General features: G+C 43.1%; 1 protein-coding gene across 2 annotated transcripts in view; it reads right to left on the minus strand.

Annotated features, from left to right (window-relative positions):
- Cdadc1 (cytidine and dCMP deaminase domain containing 1) overlaps positions 1 to 21,384 on the minus strand; it is a 30,774-nt gene extending 9,390 nt beyond the window's left edge. For both annotated transcript variants that reach the window (XM_051160643.1, XM_051160644.1), the window contains exons 1-7: positions 21,178 to 21,384; positions 20,340 to 20,437; positions 15,478 to 15,552; positions 12,850 to 13,027; positions 8,994 to 9,563; positions 4,483 to 4,532; positions 532 to 701 (exon numbers count right to left, since the gene is read on the minus strand). In XM_051160643.1, the coding sequence (XP_051016600.1) occupies positions 532 to 701; positions 4,483 to 4,532; positions 8,994 to 9,563; positions 12,850 to 13,027; positions 15,478 to 15,552; positions 20,340 to 20,437; positions 21,178 to 21,259 (1,223 nt within the window). In that variant the 5' untranslated portion in view covers positions 21,260 to 21,384. The remainder of the gene's footprint in view (positions 1 to 531; positions 702 to 4,482; positions 4,533 to 8,993; positions 9,564 to 12,849; positions 13,028 to 15,477; positions 15,553 to 20,339; positions 20,438 to 21,177) is intronic.
- Positions 21,385 to 21,566: the final 182 nt, after the last annotated feature.

The raw sequence follows: 21,566 nt of genomic DNA on the forward strand, positions 1-21,566 counted from the left end.
ATGGGGAGCAAGCCAGTAAGCAGCACCCCTTCATGGCCTCTGCAGCAGCTCCTGCCTCCAGGTTCCTGCCCTGCTTGAGTTTCTGTTCTGACTTCCTGCCATGATGGACTGAGATGTAGAAGTGTAAGCGAAATAAACTCTTTCCTCCTCAACTTGATTTTGGTCATGATATTTTATCACAGCAATAGTAACTCTAACCAAGACAGTATTTCATAAATATAACAGGTGTGTTCTAAATTTAGAAAACAAAGGGGATACTAAAATCCAAAAGTAGAAATTGCTGGGCAAGTCCCTAAGGACAACTTTCCAACAGTTTCATACTAGAAAAAGTAGGAAGAATTTCTGAAGAAATGGAAAGAGCTGCGGCATCTGTGACCCTACATAGAGGAACAGGACCAAGCTTTACCAGAATGCTATTTCTGAAAGTATCTCTTAGGATTTTTAAAGGGAAATATATGAGAACAAAAGAAAACTAGTTTTGACTAACCTCTGCTATATTTTCAAGGAAAGAAGGCTAAAATTATCTCCTACCTAAACGTCAAAGCATTCTGCTCGGCATGTATGATGTATCTGAACTTCCGTATTTCTCTGTCCTTGTGCTTGTCATCCATATGCGGGAAGTCAGCATACTCAGAGCCAACGGGAAAGGCGTTGTAACCACATCCTATGAAGTACATGGCTCCAGTCCCATCACAGCTTCTCTGCAAGAGTCATCAGAAGCACCTGTGAGTGTCAGCATTCTGAACGGCACGCTGCCCTCACTCCGTTCCTGTAACAAATGGAGCCATCCAGAAAGACAAGGTAGGCCCTGGAGAAATGCCTGAGTGGAAAAGGCAAGTGCCACCAAGCCTGGGCTGCTCAGTTCAGTCCCTGGAACCAACATGGCCAAAGGAGACAATAGTTGTGCACCTTGACACAGGTACATCTCCTACCACAAGTAAATAAACAGACCCTGAAACAATAAAATACAGATAGCGTATCCAATCATTGTATGGCTGCCTTCCTCAGATATGACCTCAAGACTGGCTTTGATGTTAGCAGCTAATACCATTGTCTTTACTTATAAATCATTTTACTTGATGCAGACGGTTCTCTCCAAACAAATAATAAATCCTAGGGATCAAAAGCCGTGCTTTACACTTTGTTCTCATACCCTAGCACGCATTAGATTGCTATGTACACGGAGAGATTGATAAGAGACTGAGAAGTTCTTACCCTCTGTTCTGCGCTACAGTCAGAAAGTTAGAAAACTTAAAAAGAGTTTGAACAATTTCTGTTGTTGGGCTAAAAATGTGCTATTGTGAGTTAGTTAGAAAAATAATGTACTTTCCTTTAACCTTCCATGTTCCTGAGTACATATCATATGTACTTACATTACAGGCTCAGTTGGGTGCCTCTTTCTTACTTTTCTATTAAGTTTTTATTAGGTATATTAGTGGTTTTTTTGGTTTTTGTTTTTGTTTTTTCAGTTTTTTGAAACTTTGTAGCCTTGGCTATCCTAGACTCTCTTTGTAGACCAGGCTGGCCTTGAACTCACAGAGATGCGCCTGCCTCTGCCTCCCACAGTGCTGGGATTATAGGCGTGTACTAACAGGCCAGGCAGGGTAATTAGTCTTAGTATCAGTGCTTTATCAATTGCTGGGATGATAACTGATCGTTGCCAGTGTCTATAATAACTTAGAATATGCTACAGATCTAACTATATATCAATTAAGTATGCAAGTGATAGCAACAACAGAAACATCCTGTAAAGCTTCGTAAGAATCACCATCCTTTGAGCTAACAAAAGCTGTAAACTATTACATCACTAACTGATTCTTAACTGGTCACCAAATGCCAAACATCATATGGATCTCATTTCTTCTAAAATATGTCTGTGTTTACACATATGCATGCAAGTGCTCGCTAGAGATGAAACTTGGGGCTTCGAAAATACAGCCCCAGCTGGGCTGGAGAGATGGCTCAGCGGTTAAGAGCACTGACTGCTCTTCCAGAGGTCCTGAGTTCAATTCCCAGCAACCACATGGTGGCTCACAACCATCTATAATGTGATCTGATGCCCTCCTCTGGCCTGCAGGTGTACATACATGCAGGCAGAGCTCTGTATACATAATAATAAATAAATAAATCTTTAAAAAAAAAAGAAGAAAGAAAGAAAACACAGCACCAGCACGCTACAACTGAACAATAGCCCAGCACTGCCTGTTTGCCTCACCTTGAAGTACCTGGAGAATAATATTCTTGTCCCTGTTTCATTCATAAGGAAACCAAGGTCAAGTAAGATGAACTGTTCAAGGTCACAGAGTTAGTAAAAAACATAGCTGAACTGAAGCTCACATTCATCTTTCCACATGTCCTTCCTATGCAGCCTTTCTATACTAGAGGTAAAGGGATAGAATTCTCCACGGGATAGTGCAGAGCCGATGCTATGCTGCTGAAAGGCTTGCGGAGCATCCACTTAAACAGCCGCCACAGGCCACAGGCCAGGCGTGCGGTGCTCATAACACAGCTGCAACCCTGTGTGCTGCCTGTGTGAGCCTCACGTGAGCAGGCTGGGGACCGGCCACAGCTTGCACTGGGGATGTGTCATGTAGCAATCCTACTGAATGCTGTGAGAACTTTTGTTGGAGAACCTGTTCTAGCAGGAGATAGCAGGGAGGGTGGAGATGAAACAGAAGGAGTCTGAAGGTGAGTTCCACATCACAGGCTGACTACATGCTAGAACACCTGCTGAGATGGGCCCACTGCTGAAGGCGTGGGCTCGGGGAAGAGTGGTCTATTGGCTAGGGTGAACTGGAGAAGCATGTGAAACCGAAGCAAGGCAGAGTCACACTACTTGCCTGAAGGACAATGTAGGCTGATATTAATATGGTTATTAAATACTTCTTAATTCTGCTTCCTCCTAATCCAGAACCTGACTTCCTCTGATGATCGCTCACTCAATCTTCAGGACTAACAGCATTCCAAAGTCACAAGAGTCTCTCTCATTCCTTCAGGCAGCGCATGGGTCCTGCTCCATGTGCTGGCACTGGCAATCACAATTACACTTACATGCTAGTGTCCTTTCCACTTATTCATCTCCATCGCTCCCTATGAGACCATGAAAGCAGAAAACATGGTATTTCAATCCCCATCGCTGGGCTGGTGAGATAGCTCAGCCAGCAAAGCACCTGCTGCCATCCCCGGGACCCACAGCACGGGCAGAGAGACACGACTATCAAAAGGTGTTTTCTCATATCCAAGGGTCTGCTCTGACACACACCACCCCCGCCCCCCGCCTCAATGGAAAGTGCAATTTAGAAAATTAGAACTGAGACTTGGGTCCGAGGCTGTAACAACCCCAACCATGTGGTTCTTAGGCCTTTAAAGTTGGTCTGCTGGAGGACTGTGGGAGAGTTTGTAACTTTAAGCTAGAAAACTCCTTGGGTACTGTAAGTAGAGCATGCATGAGACCTGGGGAGACAAAAGTGCTATGAAAAGCTTGGGGAGTGAAGGCCTGGCTCAGGAGGGTTGACGTGGAGCACGGGCTTGTGCTGTTGATGTAATGTTAGGGAAAAACAGTCTGGCTGCATTCTTCCCATAGCCCGAGAACTCAGTTCATGTTGAACTTAAAGCCATGATACATAATTTGTTTGGTAGCGGTTTGGCATTCAAGCTGTGAGATGGTTACTGCTCACTGCTCTTATCCAGTAAGAACGAGCCAAGGGTAAGAGAGAGATGAAGCGACGGCAAGTGTCTGAGGAAGCTTAGTCTTAGGTAGAGAGAGTGCAGAGGGCGAAGCACCGGCGACTGTAGAGGCCAGTGTGGCTAAGAGAAGCCTGGGGTACTGTTGGTTTCTACAACCCGGAGTCACGCGGGATGAGACCCTCGGCTGAAGAACCGCATCTACCACACTGTCTATGGGCATGTCTGTGGCACGGGTTCTTGACTGCCAACTGATGGAGGAGGCTGCAGCCCACGTGGACAGGGCACTGTTAGGCGGGTGATACAGGGCTGTGTAAGAAGGCCAGATGAGCACGGGGCAGGAAGCTGGGCATAAGCACCGTGCCCTCCTGGCTTCTACTTCAGTCCCACCTTTCGTCCCTGCCCTGACTTCCCTCGATGGTAGAATGTTACCTGAGAGTTAAGCTGAAATAAACCTCTTCCTCTCTTAAATTTAAACTGCCCAGTGCTCTCTGTGGTGGTGTCCAACCTTGGAAACTGCTGTGGGAGGGTCAGCTGCCTATACAACTTACTACTACACACCAGCACAAAAGCACTGATCTCAGCCAGCCACTCTGGTCCAGTAGCTCACAGGTTAAGCGACAAGAGCTGTGGTTGTCATCGCAGAGATGACACAGGGAACAATGGGCTGACCTCAGGAGTTTGAGGCCAATCTGGGCAACAAAACGAGGCCTTGTTTCAAATATCAAACTGCAACACCTTGAAGACTGATAGAACACAATCCACATTAAATATTTAAATAATTCTCTTCATACTTACAGATTTCCCTTCTGCCCAGATGACAGCTCCAACTCCTGTTTTATGATCCTCTGAAAGACAGGGTGTTTATCTCAGTAAAAGTCAATGCTGCCAGTTCCAGGAGCCCACTCTTCCCAAATCATAAAAACATATTTATTGCAAAATACATCATAAATGTAGCAACGATTCCTATCCTGACCACACAAAACTCTCAAGATAAATCCTTTTAGGTGTAGCATACAGAAACGAGGTACCAATAACTGGACAGGGCCACTGGCTACCCTCACACACGGTCTCCGTCTGACACCCTTTCAAGCTACAGTGGCACACTCAATTCGAGCTGAAGAGCCCAGCCTCACTGGGTCCTTCTAACAGATGATGAAACTGAATAAGAAGTTCTGGAAGAATGGATTTAGTGAAATAACCATTTGCTAAAATCAAGTTTATCTCTAACTTTTTTTACACTTTTGTCTTTTTTACAATTTTTACATGAAAATTTGACTTTATGAAAATATTTTGTAAAAAAAAAAAGTTCAAATGGAAATTTCATTTAAGGTCTTGTTTTTTCTTCTACATTAGGGTGAGTCTCAAATTTCTAAGACAAATTTGCAGGAATTATAAAACCATAGTATTTAGCAAAACCACAGCAAGGGACAAAGTAGGTACACTTATGGAGAAAAATCAGAATTATTTGTACCTTTTCCCAGGGCCATTCACACTGCAGAGGGCTGAGTACAGCTGTCTGCCTATGCCTTCCTTCAAGCTAAGCTCTCCCGTGAAAGCGCATTTAAATATCTACTTTCCCACTACAGACAATACAGAGAAAAGTTCTGCCATTGCTGTATTTAAAACCAGGCTGCCTTAAAGTTAACTTCAAAAATTAGGGTTATGCAATACAATTTCTTATTTGCAATTCAAGCATTCAGGTTTTCAAAATTCTAGTACAAAATATGTATTTCCTGTTAAGTATTTTGTATACATCTCATTTTTACCTACCGATAATTAAAATTTCCATTTCCAAATATGCAATTAATATGAAAGAATTATTATTCTTTAAACCCAACCTAAGTTGCCTTTTCTCCATCTATCTGATATTAAGAATTCCCTAAAAACTATTTCTATTTTTTGAGTGTCGTTTGTGTACCAAGTACGGTGAAAAGCTGGCTGCTGAGCGGTGAGGGGAAGGACAGTCCTGTCCTCAAGCGGATAGTCTTGGGTGGGGCGTGGCAGGGATGAGGATGCTGTGCTCAGAGAGGACTATGACACTGAGGGGGACATGGTGATGGATTCTAGAGTGTCGGGGGAGAAATTTGGTATCAACAAAGTCTCCTTCCTTCCTGGACCTTTGGGTTTAATCCAGGAAAGTAATATAAACTAATGCTTTATGCTCATTTGTAAGGCCATGGTGGAATTGTAACCATAATATATTACAATAACCTTCAAAAACAAAACCTTAGCAAGCCATACTTAATACACGTATAAATAAAAAAGATAAAGCATATTTCTCCATAGGAAAAGCCACACCTTGTGCACCAACACCTTTCTTATATTAGGATTTTGGTTTGGGGAGCTGCCATTTCTATCTCAGTCTGGGGATGGACGGGACCTTGTCAAGCAGGAAACAGCATTTTCCCACAGGCAGCGCTTCTGTGGCTGGCAAAGGCTAAATAAATATAAGAGAACGCTCACTGCTTTTCAAGCAGGGATGATTCTTGCCTTCTCAGTTCTGTCTTGGTTTTGAGACAGGGTCTTGATTGACAGCCAGGCTGGCCTTGAACTTGCAGTCTTCTTCCTGCTTCAGCGTCCCTGAGGGCTAGGACTAACGTCACGTTCCTTATCTGTGATTCTTGTGAAACTGATTCCTATAATCTGGTTATTCTTTAGGTTTTTGTTTTGTTTTGTTTTTCCAGCACAGCTTTGAAGGAAAGGCCTGTTTCTGACCAAACAGGTTACTGGGGCTCGTTGATGCCTGAAGTCAGAGAACTCTTTACAGATCATGCCTACAAGCACATCTATTTTCCTTTAACTTTTAAAATTATATTTGTGTATGCACACATGCGTATATGTGTTGCATGTGTGTGTCGCTGTGCACTTGTAGGAGTCAAGAGGACGAGTGGCAGCTCTTTTCTTCCACAGCATGTAGGGCTTGGTGTGTAACTCTGGCTTTCAGGCTTGGAAGGGCCTTTACTCTCTGAGCTAGCGAGCTCGCTCCTATGAGAATGCCAGTTTTTGTTACTGTTCTGTGCCGACATCAGTGTGGACCTAAGTGTGCTCCACTGAACACTTGATCGAAATTGCTGGGTGCCTGGTAAAAAGGCTGATCCTGGCTCTGGTGAAGACCCCTGATCACCTGGAGGAAAGAGGCCAGGGCCAGGGCCACTTATGATGCATTGTCATACTAGCCTGTGGCTCGGAGAAACGCCCAACAGTGCTGGGTTACTCCTGCCTACTTCTATCTTCAACACCATGTCTGCAGAGCCCCGTCTCAGCTGGAGTCGGGGGTGCCTGCTGGAATAGCATATGTGCTGTCTTACTTTTTTACACTTGCCCAAGGGCTTTACTGATTATGAACTCTGTGTACCTGTGTGTGCACATGCATGTGTGTACGTGTGTGCCTGTGGAGGCCAGATGCTGACATTGGGTGTTGTGCTCCAGCCCTTTCATCTTACTTTTGGAGACATGGTCTCTCGCAGGAGTGTGCTGATCGGCTGGACTATGCGGCTATGAGCCAACAAGATCTTGTTTCCAAGGCAGCCCTGGGGTGGTGTGCGCTTGCAGCCACACCCTGCATTCTAGCTGTGTGCTAGGGACCCAAACCCAGGGCCTCAGGCTTGCCCAGCAGAGCACCTGCTGAGCCACCTGCTCAGCCCCTGAAGCACTGATTTTGATAGGAAAAGACTCCCCCATTGAATAAACACTCTTCAGTTCTCAAGGAAAATGGTAATATGCCAGTGATTCTCCCCTGGAAGAGCTCACATGGGCAAGGGACAGTCAAGTTGCACCTGAGCTAGGAGCTGAGTTCCAGAACCTTCCCCTGCAAAATAAAATCTACTGTCAAAATTTTTTCCTTGAAAAATCTTTTAAATCAAATGTAGCAGCATGGATTTATGTATAAAACTGAGTAGTAAGTAGACACATGTATATTACAAAATGTAATTTATAGTAGAGCATATAAACTCTACGATACAGATCAGATTTTAAACGGTTATGGACCCTGATAAACATCAGAACACCTTGCAGAACTTTTTTTTTAAAGGCCTACGTTGTACCCAGTTGACTAGGTCCGGGTGGGTTTGAACATCTGTACCTTTTAAGGTTTCCATGGAGATTCTGTACATTGTTGGTTGAGATCCTCCATTCCGTTTATTCGACCTGAGATCTTTTAAAGACCAGTGCCATCTGTACAGGCCTTTCTGATTTTCCTTCTCTTCTCCTCCTTTCTTGGGATAATTAAAAGTATCTGAGCAAGGACTGTAGCTCAGGTGGTGGAGTGCTTGCCTAGCCTGCGTGAGGCCCTAGGTTCCTCTCCTCTTCAGCACAACATAAAGCAGGTCCAGGAGGTGCATGCTTGTAATTCCAACACTGGAGGTGGAGGTAGGAGGATCAGAAGTTCAAGGTCATCCTCAGCTACATAGGGAGCTTGGACTGCATAGGACCCTATCTAACAAATAAATAAATAAACAAAACAAACAAATAAATAACTCCTACTATACCATGTGTCCCAAATACGTCTTACTTTACCATTTCTCCTACTTCAAAGTTGCATTTTAAAAGATGGTAATTATATACTGAAAAACATTATATTAGGTAAGATGAAAATGATGCTCAGAAGCTACATTTGACTAAAATAAAGACCATCACTAATAACACTTGCCTCATACAAATGTGCACAACAGAGTAAGACTGACTGCTTAACTTGCTGACAGAAATACAACCTGAAGACTCGATTTTTATCTTGGTTCTTTCCTTCTAACTTTGTATTTTGAAACTTTCAGAACTCTAAGTTCTTATTAAAAATTGAATACATGGGCTGGAGAGACTGCTCAGCAGTTAAGAGCACTTGATGCTTTACAGAGGCCTTGAGTGTGATTTCCAGCCCGTGACTCTAGTTCCATAGGATCCAACACCCTAGTCTGGGCTCTGGGTGCACCAGGTGCAATGTGCTGCACAAACATACATACAGACAAAACATTAGTACGTATTATAAAAAAAAAATATTAAAAAGAAACCTTTAAGATAAATAAATAAAAGCTTTTAGTTTTCTTTTTTCTTTTTGTGTCATCTTTTCTTTGGAGCTTAGTGAATTGTGCAATCATACATACAAAAAGAAAAAAGGGCTTAGTCTCCTGGTCCTACTTTGTAGTGTAGCGCTGAACATAAGAACTCAAGATACACAGGAGTCTGACTAGCTTCTCTCCATTGTTGGAACAGCAACACTTTAGTATGGAGGAGTCAAGGACGCCTATCACAGATGCGAAGCCACTTGCAACCCAGCCATTCAGCCCCATTTATGAACTAAGCGTTGAACTCACCAGTTCGATAAGCCAATAACCTGGCCTGCACCATGCAGTGCCTTGCAACTTCCTGTGGCAAACTCTGATTGTGAATTTCATTAATCTGTTCTGGGTTGCTACAGTAGAATCCGAAGTGTTTCAAGCTGGGCACACTGGAAGCTACTGTGGCCAAAAGTAGGATGAGGTCTTTCATGTTTTGCCTTAGATTGCTAAAATAGGGGTTTTCACACAGGTTCTCCAGACCTATAGTCATCAGTATCTGCTTATGCATTTCTTCACTTGAAACCAAAAATAACATTTCATATTCTTTTATTCTTTCTTGTTTACATTCAGAATAAAAATCAGTGTCAGCACTGGGCAGTGCTTTTGCAGTTTTTTGAATAAAGTCACATTTGTAAGAGGTTTCCTCTACAAACTGCACCATATAACACACCAGCGGCTGGAGTAAGACGCATACATGGGCCCGGCTATTCGACTTCAATCTTTCAGCGGCTTTGGCATCTAGCTTTGCATCTTCAGAACTAGAAGCCTCGGTGAGCAAACTTATTTCCGGGTCAGCAGGCCAGTAAGAAATTCGGTTAACTCCAGCTAAAATATAAAAATATAAAAGGTCACTGTCTACTCTAAGCTCAGTGAGAAAGAGATTTTCTAGCTAAATCCAGCCTACCATTGACCCCAAAGCAGACATCTACACTGTCACTTACACAATGTGAGGGTTAGCAAACAAATACCCACAGGCCAAAATGGGTCCACAACTAATCTTTTTTCAGCTGGTTAAATATGGGCTTTACAATACTGCCTACAAAACCTGAAATATTTACTAGCTAGCTTTTCAGGAGAATGTTCCAACCCCTAACAAAGCCCAAGTAGCATCTGTAGAACTCCCAGCTTTGCAAAGCATGACTGAAAGCTCAGCATGAGCGTTATACACCAAGGTCTTCCATGTCGCCATGGATGCTTCTGGAAATGTTATAGCTAATACCTAGTAAGGCCTAGAGTTTTGTATCTAAATATAAACAATTCATTTATGCACTAAAAATGTTCCTTTTCCGGATTTAGAATCCTTCTCAAAAGCCATATTTTATACAGAATAAAACGTTCACGCTTTAGTGCAGCATCTTTGAACTAAAAACACGAAAAGCTCCAGATGACCAAAATAGAGGAACAGACAGTGTGACTACTCACCCAGACGATCAAGTTAGGGAAACACACGATGGAGCATCTTGTAGTTATCAAAGATGCCCATCAAAAAGTTTTTGTTTTACAAGTGCTGTTTTAATTTTCTTTAACTTTGGTTTTGTTGACTAGTTTTAAATTAGCATACAAAGTAACGTTTCATGCTGGTATTTTTATACACAGTGTTCCTGTTGACTACAAAGACTTTTTTAAGGGAAAATGTTCATTGGTGAAGGAGAGTGATGAAGAGGCAACATCAACCTTTTAAAAGCCTATGAACTGAAGAGAAGACAACAAACTTGAGGACCGTTTTTTCACTCAACACAACAGCGGAAAGGTAAGTAGTCTTTACTACACGGAAACACGATTAGCTCTTTAGTAAGAGCACATACTGATAAGAAAAACAAGACCTTAAGGGAACCAAAAAAATATGAATGAATAAAAGAAACAGAAATAGATAACAAACATAAAAAAGTATTTTAGTTTTCTTATAAGGCTGAGTAAAACTGCTATGTAAGCACCAAATACTTGTTAAGTATGAATAGTTTACAACAGAAAATTTTCTGTTGGTATCCTGTGTAATTTCATCTTAACAAGATTAAAACTTTTTTTTGTTTTACTAGCTTATGTGCAATAAAAAATTTTATTGTGTGTGCTTGTACATGTGAGTTCTAGTGCCCACAGAGGTCACTCGATTCCCTGGAGCTGGAGTTACAGGCAGTTGAGCCTCCTGACGTGGGTAGGGGAACTGGCCTTGGGTTCCCTGCAAGAATAGGAAGTGCTCATAGCACTGAACAGCAATAGAAAACCTACCTAAGACACGAAGGAAAGCAGGCTAGCTCACTCTGAACTCAGTCACTCACATAGTCCTTTAGGCAACTCTCCTACTGTGATTTGTAGTAGCTACAAGCAGCTCAGATTCACGGAGAACACTAAGATGAGGTGTGCTGAGCCAAGGGCTAATGAAACAGATGGCTTTTCTTGTTTCTTGTGTGTTTTGTTCATAACACAAAACCAAGGGGCCATCAGCCTTCCCAAGCTCTACAAAAGCTCTGGCCACCACTAGTCTGCAAGATTACCTTTCCAAATCAGATGCTGGCCCTTGCTTCATGCCTCCATTACTACTCGTGCTGCTGCCCTGCCTAGCAACACGAGGAGCTCTGTTCTACACCCAACCCACTGTGGTGGCTTTAGTGAGACATGTCTCCTTTAGGCTCACAGAGTTGATCCCTTGGTCTGGCTGCTGAGATCGTTTGGGAGGCTATGGGATATTTAGGAGGCACAGTCTTGCACACTCCCTGGGGTGGGCTTAGGCAGTCTGTGGACTGACTGCACTTCCAGTTCTCGCTCAGCTTCCTGCCACCATGCCTGCCTCCTACTGCTCTGCCTCCCTCACCACTAATGGACTCTAATCCTCTGGACCACAAGCAAAATAAACTTGTCCATAAATTGCTTTTGGTCATGGTGCTTTATCACAAAAACAGAATAGTAACTAATACAGCCAAGAAGATCCAGCTTGTGCTGCAGCCTTCACAACACAGCACCCTGCAGGATCACTGACTCTGAGGTCATTCATCACCTGTGGCCTGTGTCCCTCATCTAATACCAGGTAACCCGTGAGGGAAAGGGTTAGGAGTCATATTTGCTATCTTCTAGAGTTACCAGGTACCCATGTGTAAGACATTCTTTAAAATGATACAGTCATCTTCATATTTCCTACCTATAAGATAGAATCAGAAGCAGTTAGGTGTCTACACATTAAAATTCTGTGTATCCTTCCAAGGTTTAAAGTAACCTTTGGGAGTGTGCTGGTTAGTTTTTGTCAACTCAACACAAACTTAGATGTATTTGGGAAAAGAGAATCTCAAGAAATTGAGGAACTGCCTCTATCTGACTGTCCTGTAGGTATGTGTCTGTGGGGCATTTTCTTGATTAATGATTTGTGCATGGGGGCCCAGTAGACTGTGGTGGTGCCAGCCCTGGGCCAAAATTATATAGGAAAGTTAGCAAAGCAAGCCATGGAGAACAAACCAGTAAGTAGCTCTGGAGCTGAGTTTCTGTCTTGAATTCCCTTCATGAATAACTTTGATCTGGTCTTGTAAGCCAAATAAACCCTTTCCTCCCCAAGTTGGTTTTGGCCATGCTGTTTATCACAGCAACAGAAAAGAAACTAAGATAGGGAGACAGCTGCCCAGCTAGAGCCTAGGGCTCCCACAATGGGAACAACCAGGGCCTCCCCCATGCTGGGCACACACTCTACTACTGAGCTATAATTCCCAGCCAACCTCCTCCAAGCAGTATTTTAAGAAGCAGATGTGCTGGCTCTGGATGCAGAGGACTCAGATGAGGCCCCAGGAGAATGATGCTTCATTCTACAAACCAACCATGCAGACCAGGCTGTCCGCTACTCAGCTGCACCTGTGTCTGACAATTGTAGGGGTGACATACACTCTCAGGCCACTGAAATTTTGGGATTCCTTTGTGAAACGGCATTACCCTGTAATTTACCAAGGGCCATTTAGCAGATTAGTGGGCAGAGCTGAGCCCAGAATCCACGTTTTCAGACACTTCTTACAATGATTTAAATAGTCTTCAAGCCCGCATTTCCACGCCCACAGCCTGTGTACCTAGGGGATGCTCTCCCTCGTCTGACTCCGGGGAAGGAGCTGAATTCCCAGCACCACGTGTCTGTACTCACCGTTTACTATCATTTTCAAACAAGCAGAACACGGTTTTCTTGAAAAATAAAGATCACAGTTTTTCAGCCTGGACCCATGTTTAATAAGAGCAATTTGCCCAGTATGCAAGTCTTCACTAGAACAGTGAAGTCCAATGATTTTCATGTTTTTCACCACCACAAGACCAGTTTTTTTCACCTAATTAAGACACAGAAAAATAAATTAATTATAACATCTTACTCCTTTTACAGGTAATATTTGATTTTCTAATGAGATGAAAGCCATGCTTAGTTCTTACCTAAACACAGTCTACATAAAAATAGATTTCTAATTAGGCACACAAGAACTCCTGAGAGCTTCATATTGACTTCAGATGAGAAACTCTGAAAACTAAGGCTCTATTAATTAGTCAGTTACATGTGTAACTATTATTACTTTGTTCTAGTGAACAATGACTTCATTTTAACCTGATAAAGGCCAAAGCCAAGTCAGCTGACTTCCTTCTTATACCATCCCAGGACTATTTAATTCTAAGCTTCAAAATTCCATAAGGAAAAATAAAAAAATTCCTCTGGGTTTTATACATGATTCTAAAGAATCCACAGATAATAAAGGCAAAACTAAAGCAGACATCAGGATTGTATTATGTAGCCCAGCTGGCCTTAACTTGCAATTCTTTTTTTCTTTTCTTTTTTTTGGGGTGTGTGTGTGGAGGAGGGACAGGAGGGAAGGGGCAGTGGTTTCAAGACAGGGTTTCTGTCCTGGAACTCACTCTGTAGATTAGGCTGACCTTGAACTCAGAGATCTGACTATCTCTGCCTCCCGGGTTCTGGGAACTAATGTGTGCCACCACACCCAGCCTTAGCTCACAGTCCTTGGGCTGAAGAAACAGCTTGGCTACTAACAGCTAAGGCTCAAACTAAAATGTAATGAGTTTGATCCAAAATCTGCAGTGTAAGCAAGCCTTCCCTTATTTATCCCAAAGTATTCTAGAAGTATAGACTTTGAATATAAAGTGTATGCTATTTTCTCCTTTGAGCAAGTTTGTTTGCAAAACTGTTCATTTTAGAAAGCAACCAATGGAAAGTGCCTTATCAAAGGAACTGGTGCTATTAAAATGGAACCACCATGGCCAGTGGAGTGGCTGCAACTCAGCTGAATGACACTAGCTTTACACAGTCAGCAGACAGAAATAAACTAGAACCAAACAGTTGTCTGTTCCACTGTTCCCAAGACACAGGAAGCACCTTATCAACCTCTTACTAGAACAATGTTCTGGCCAAGTTTCTCACTTTTTTGAGTTCTTTTAAAACAAAATAAAAATAGCAGGGTTGGGTGGCATATGCTTTTAATCTCAGCACATAGAGGCAAGCAGAACTCTGAGTTTGAGGCCAGCCTGCTACAGAGGTAAGTTCCCTGGGACAGCCAGGGCTACACAGAGAAATCCTTTCTCGAAAAACCAAAATCTCCTCCCGGCCTAAACATTGTTCATTTTGCTTCTAGCTAAGGACACAGTATCTAGTTTGAGACAGAGTTTTTCATAACTAGTTTGACATGGAGTTTTTCATCCCAAACCCTCGCCCAGGTTGTACTCCGTCTGAGACTTTACTCACTGAGGGCCCCAGGACACTGACTTTCTGGGAACTGCTCTTCTGGACCCTGGCTGTGTTTCACTTCCCACATTTTGGCAAGTTTCTATGTAATTTTAGTCACAGAGTTTTACAGTAACTGTGCTAGGCCAGAACCACCTTTTGCAAATGCTCCAGTTAGTATGTTTACTTTATGATTTGCTTACATTTCCCTATGTGCTTCTCTTATGCTGGAAACAAGTAAGAATTCTGAGGCAGATTATTTCTAAATCACATCAGGAAGTGAAGAGATCAGGAGACTTATCAAGAGAGATACAAAAATAGTAACTCTTTCAAAACACACGTGCATATTAAGCACTACATGTGCTAAAGACCATCTCTGGAAACTCAAGGTAACAGTGACAAGGAAGCACCAGGCAGAATCACAGAGGATGAACTCTGTCTTTTGGTCTGACTGCCTGTCTTCCATAGATACTAGCAGAAGACATGAAACTCCTGGGTCAGGGGCAAAGGACTCTGAAGAGTGAGAAGCATGCCTGTGGTGGTCTACACCCTCCAGTCCCACAGGGAGGAATGCAGTGGGACCACAGGGTAGTTTGGAACCACAGTGGGCTGTGGTATTAGGAAAGGAACATCATGGCTGAGATCCCGGTGTTCAAAGGCAAACAGTGAACCGATCTGTTGTTTGTCCCGAAGGAGCTATTACCTCAACCCTCAACTCTTGAGAAATGACCCAGATAAGAGCAACTAGGCTTTGCATTCTTGCCATTATAGCCAAGATACACACATGTGACAGGGGTGCTGCTCAACATTTCTGTGTCAACCAGGATTAGAAGTTACACTTGAAAAATTTTAAAACAGTAGGAAAGCATTACAGAGTTCTTCCACTTGAATTTTTCACAGAGAAAAGACATACAGGCTTGGCAGAACACGAGAGGTCTTTATGGAAAAAATCTGAGAAACGCCCCTGAACACAGAGGTCTTGTACAGGACTTTATCCCATTCCTTTTGTTTTGTTATTATGAACTTATAAGTCTTTTTAAAATCACAACAATTTACCTGTTTTTTGTCAGCAGATACTCTGGCCAACTCTTCATTGTCTCCTAAGGGACCGCGGTTTTCCTCTTCATTTTTCTAATTAAAGTCAGATTAAGAGGGAAAAGGATTAATATGACGAATTCCACATTTCAGTATCTAAGGGCTGGATTCCTCTGGATCATTTCCCTCCTTATGAAGCTCTGCGCTGGCATCTCACTTTGCTTGGGTACAGACTCAGACTATACCTCAGCTAGCACGGAGGCTCTATAGGACTGAAACTATATTTTGAGGTCACAGATTTAGGACAGTTCGAAGCAATGGGAAAGTCCAAAGGTTGTGAAGGGTTACGAGGAGTCCAGAAGATAAAGAATTTTGTATCAAAGGCATTACATATGGATTGTGGTAGGCTCAATGACGGCTCCCCAGGGACTTCTTTGGCCCTGTCTCTCCAGCTATGCTGTTACATAGTTAAAAGGGGGTTAATTTTACAGGTGGGCATAAAGACATGCGCCATCTGTCTTGAAATGAAACAAAATGTCTTGATGATCCAGTGGGCCCAATGTCACCACAGGAGCCTGTAAGCAAAGGAGAGCAATGAGATACAATGAGAGGAAGAATCCACAGGCCATCAAAGGGCTGTGAAGTCAGAAAGGGCCTAGGACCCAAACAAGGCAGACAATCTCCAAAGCCAGACAAGGGCAAAGAAGACATTTGCTCCTAGAGCTCAGGCGGAAATCAGCTCTGCTCACGTTTTGGTTTTAGTTGGTGTGACTCAGTCTGGACTTCTGACCTCCAGAACTGTATGGTAATAAAATGTTTGTTTTAGTCATCAACTTTGTGGGAATTTTTATGGCAGTAGTAAAAAATTAATATAGGGATGTCTTCTCTAAACTTGAAGCAAAATAAAAGTTTTAAAACAGAAGGTAGTGTCTGGAAAGAAGCTTCAGCAGTGAAGAGCACTGGCTGCTTTTCCATAAGGCCCGGGTTTGATTCCCAGCATCGACACGGCAGCTCACAGCTATCTGTGACTCCAGTCCCAGGGGATCTGATGCCCTCTCCTGGCCTCGTGGGCTTCAGGTAAGCATAATGATACACAAACATACATGCAGACAAAACGCCACACACGAGATTAAATAAATAGATGTAGCAGCGCTTGGCCCTTTAATTATTAGTACAGTAAGTGCTTACAGACCCGTAGTTAGATGCCACTGACTGTTCTGAAAGCAGTCCTCACACCCTGTAGGACGTGTGAACACAGGCCAATGAACGGCTGAAATGGTGTTACAGAATTCTGTGGGCCACAAAGTAGGGGAAATGGTTAACAAATTGGGGCAGTCTTAAAGTAAGAGTGGCAATGTTGGTGAGGGCTGAGTTTACCCGTACAAAACTAACACTGTCTCCTAGAAAAGGAACAACTTCCAAAGAATAGCCTATAAAACTGCATCCTGGGGATGAGGTGTCTGTTCGAGCAGAGCAGGAGATGCTGGACAGAATGCAGCTGGTGGACAGTGAGGGTAACCGCAGCAATGCTAACTGAACAGATGAGTTTTTAAGAGGTATCAAGTGTCTCCTAAGTACCAATGTTTGGGGGTGTTTAATAAAAAGTTTGGAATAGAAGTACTATGATGGCATTTCAAAATAATTTTCTTTCCTACTGATTCATCCCTTCTTTGTAGTTTAATGAAAGCTTTTGAAAAGGTTTGAAAATTTTTCATTTAATCATTACAATTCTATAGTTATTACTTCCATGGTAGGAATGAGGAAAACTGTGACAGGGACAAATTAAAACAACACAACCATGGTCACCCAGCTAATACTGAGTAGGTCAGATTACTGTCTTCTCTTTAAGGCTACACTGCTTCGGTTGTAGAAAAGCTCAGGAAGGCCATATGTCACAAAATAAGGTAACAAGGTCCACTATGGGCAGAACTGGATGAGAGAAAACCAAGGGATACCTGCTTTTAAACAGTCAGAAGATTTAGATAGGACTACAAGGAGAGCATGAACCAGTAGGAAAGAGAATTCTTCAGAAAAGTCAGCCATCTTCATGGTACCTGACTTCCATTTCAAACCTTTTATTAATTGCCCCGGCCTTACTATAAGTCTCATAGACAACTAATTTCTTTTTCAACCATTGGTTAGACACTTTTAAAAACTCTGTTTTTATTGCTGAACAATAGAAGTATTAGATAGCACATAAGAACTCAGACACCAGTCATATTTGCAAATATATTAAATATTAACTCTGGCAAAACTGACAATGAAAACATTCATCATTACAATAGAATGCTATACAATTTATTAAAATCATAATCAAAACACAGTCTAGCTGGGCAGTGGTGGCGCACGTCTTTAATCCCAGCACTCGGGAGGCAGAGGCAGGCAGATCTCTGTGAGTTCCAGGCCAGCCTGGTCTACAAAGCAAGTCCAGGACAGCCAAGGTGACACAGAGAAACCCTGTCTTGAAAAACCAAAAACATAAAAACAAAAACAAAAAAACCCAACCACCCTCCCACAGTCTAAAACAGCGCAGGGCATTATGAGTTGAATTCATTCATTGCTTATAAGAATTGTGAATGTGCTTGGGGTTTGGAGCACTTGTCAGCATGTTCAAGGCTCTTGGTTCAACTGCCGGGACCTCAAAACAAAACATTGTATGTACTACTCACTTTTCATTATACTAAAACAGAAGCTGACACAGAAACATAAATTTATTCAAAGTAACAGGAAGTAGCAAGAGCTTGAACCAGAATGTGAATCCAGGCCGCTCTTACAACAGCAGGCCGTGCTGCTGCTCCCACGCACATACTAACACCACAGCCTTCATATGTCTTACATCTACTGGAAAAAGATCCAAAATTAAATATCTCAACTAAGTAAGAGTAAAAAGAAAAAGGATAAAACAATAGAAAATGACAACAGTCTGTAGGTGGTAGGGAGGATTTTTCTTCATTTTATAAACAATGAACACACACTAATTTGGTAACTCATAAAAGTACTTTAAATGGCTACATGTCAGGCTGAATCTTGGAGCTTTTGTGACTTTGTGTGGTTAGTTTTTGTCAACCTGATACAACTAGAGACACCTGGGAAAGGGACTGTCATTAAGGAGTTGCGGCTATCAAATTGGCCAATGCGCATGACTTTAGGGTATTTTCTTGATTAATGATTGATATGAGAGGGCCCAGTTTACAGTAGGCAGTGGCCACAGCTAGGCATGTAGTCCTGGTTTATGTAATAAAGGAGGATAGAAAAATTCAAAAATTATTTAAGTACTAACTAATACAAAGAGAACCCTCCGGAAAGCATATGTAGTATAATTTTTTAATGCTGCTAGTTTACTGTATCATCTTCAGCTTCAATAATAATGTTTATATAAAAAGATGAAAACAGAGCACCGTGCTCTCCCTTCCATTCTGTTTCTCCCCAACCCTATCACTGGCTTGCTTCTTTGCAGCAGCCATAATACACAAACTAATGAAACTATACACATATATACACATATACATGCCAGACAGTAGATGGCAAACAGGCGATAATGATAACGTATGCATGTTGTAAATTTCCTTTTCGGGTATTTAAAACACATTTCCCATATAGACAATGTTAAAAGTGATAATTAAGTTTTCAAGCTAGCACACACTGGTAGAGTACCTTTGAGGGCTCCTCAGCCTGGTGCGTTGGGTGCCAACGCTTACAGCGAAGGAATAGAAGGGAAGCCCACCTGACTGTGGTATTGGGAAGTCCAGCTGGGAAGCCAGTAACACAGTGAGTGTAGCAGGGAAGGGTCAGCACAGATAAGCAGTAAACTTTCCTAGGTCAAGCCTCTCTCTCCAAGTTGGCTAGCTTTCTTGATGCCCCTTGTAATTATTTCTATGTCTAGTTAGATTTTTTTATTTAAAAGCTTGAACTGACACAGACATAGGAGAGGGAAGTAAGGGGAAAATGGGAGGGAGGGACGAATGGGAAGATACAAGGGATGAGATAACAATTGAGATGTAATATGAATAAATTAATTTAAAAAAAAAAGCCTTGAACTGATACAGGTATGAGTCAGATTTCTAAACAAGATTTCAAATAAAATATTTAAAACAAAATCAAGGTATTTCTCTCTCTTTTAAAAATAATCTATTTATTTTTATCTTATGTGCTCTTGTGTTTTTCCCAAATGTATGTCGGTATGAAGGTGTCAGATCTTGACGTTACAGACAGTTGTGAGCTGCCATGTGGCTGCTGGGAATTGAACCTGGGTCCTCGGGAAGAGCAGTCAGTGCTCTTAACCTCTGAGCCATCTCTCCAGCCCCAAGGTATTTCTATTAAACAAACAAACCATGCCAGAACTCTCGGGTGAGAAGGAGCACAGAAACATGAGAGACAAGAAGTTGGGTCAACTCCTGCTTCTAGTGCAGCTTTACAACCCGGAAGCATCTGCGTCAGAGCGCCTTGTCTCAGTGTTCTCTATCAAAATGAGGGCGTTTCATAACAGAAAGTTTCACATTACACTTCACTAGTTAAAAAAAAAAACACACTTGTGCATCAAAAAGGACTCAATTTATACGTGTATAAACAAAATTATGATGAGCTCAAATGTGGCTAATAAAACTAACATTCAGTATTTAATTACTAACAGCTCTGACTTTTACAATGCACATTTTAAGCTGTTACATGTCTCCAAAAGAAAACCATTAACGCCTGTTAGTCATGGCAAGCAGCAGGAGTAACTTTCCAGACTGCAACATGAGCTATTACACTGTGAGTAATGAGCCATGAAGCTATTTCTCAAGCCTGGCCCGCTGGATTCGTCTATGAGGACCACAGTGAAAGAAAACTTAGGCTTTCAGCTTTCCCAAGGCTAAACGCTATCTAACAGAAACAAGTTATACCTGAGATTTTTGCCCTTGGGCTTCTACTCCTGGGAAGAGCTCCATCCAGAGACTCAGCAGGGTGAAAAGGTTGACTTTAGAAAGCCTTGGCGTTTGACCTACAAAAGAGAAGGCAAGCGCTTCAGAATTTCACTAGTGATGGCAAGGGAGCTAAGCTCAAAGCTGTTAGTGAGCTGCAAACGGACTGCTGAGCGGGAGGATCCATCTGCTTCCTTAGCAGGAGGGGCCACGACTTCACTTCCAGTGACCTTGGGTGGCTCTCTCTAAAGTTGCCTCCTTTTTTTTCCTCCAGTTCACCCCACAGGTAAAATAATACAACCGACACAGAAGCTCCGGAAATAATCCAAAAAGTTAAAAAAAAAAATTGGGGCAAGTCTTCGGCTCTGACGTAGTCGTGGAACAAGGTCCCCACCCCTACCCCGCGCTGGAACAAGGCATTGCTCAAGGGACAATGGTTAGACCAAGCTTGATCTTCAACCATAAGACGAAACTTGGGGTACGCATCAAATCACGCGCGGTGAATTGGGCAAGCAAAGCAAAAGCGCAATTTCCGGCCCTTCAGTTCGGGGAGACCGAGTTTAGGTCCCGCAACCAGGAGTGGAGGACAGGACGCCGATCTGTAAACCCTGGGCAGCACGGGGAAACGCGACTCGCAAGGAGACCGGGGAGCAGCCAGCCTGGCAGGAGTCGCTGGGAGACACTGGGCAGCGAGGGCGCCAGGCCGGAGAGAGACACGGTGCAGGTACGGTGCCGAGAGGGGCACACAGGGCGCCAAGCGAGAGGCGGGACCGGAGAGAGGGCGAGCCGGAGCAGGGCTCCCCCCTCCCCCCCCACTCACCCGTCATGCTGCCCGTCTGCGTGCCGACTGACCGCCCGGCCCCGGAGCCCTCCAGATTCGGCATCTGATCCTCTTCTTTCATCCCCAGCCCAGAGGCCTCGGCCCAGGACAGCTTGCCCAATAAGGCATGATAGGATCTCCGCAGCTCCCCTCCAGCCGCCTCCGCCGCCTGTCAACAACCGCTAGCTTCGCGCAGAAAGATGACGCCTCGGCATAACCCCCCCCTCGCTTCCGGCGCCTGACGTGACGTCAGATCCCGGTGCTCTGTGGCGGAGGTAGTCGCCAGTCTCTTTTAGCTGTGTATCTGGCTCTGTTTCCAGTTTTTAAAAAAAAATTTTGTTTGTTTTTGTTTTGTTTTTCAGAAATCGGGACTCCTGAAGTTTTCTTGG

Source organism: Acomys russatus, chromosome 18, assembly GCF_903995435.1.
Source record: "Acomys russatus chromosome 18, mAcoRus1.1, whole genome shotgun sequence".
Classification (NCBI taxonomy): domain Eukaryota; kingdom Metazoa; phylum Chordata; class Mammalia; order Rodentia; family Muridae; genus Acomys; species Acomys russatus.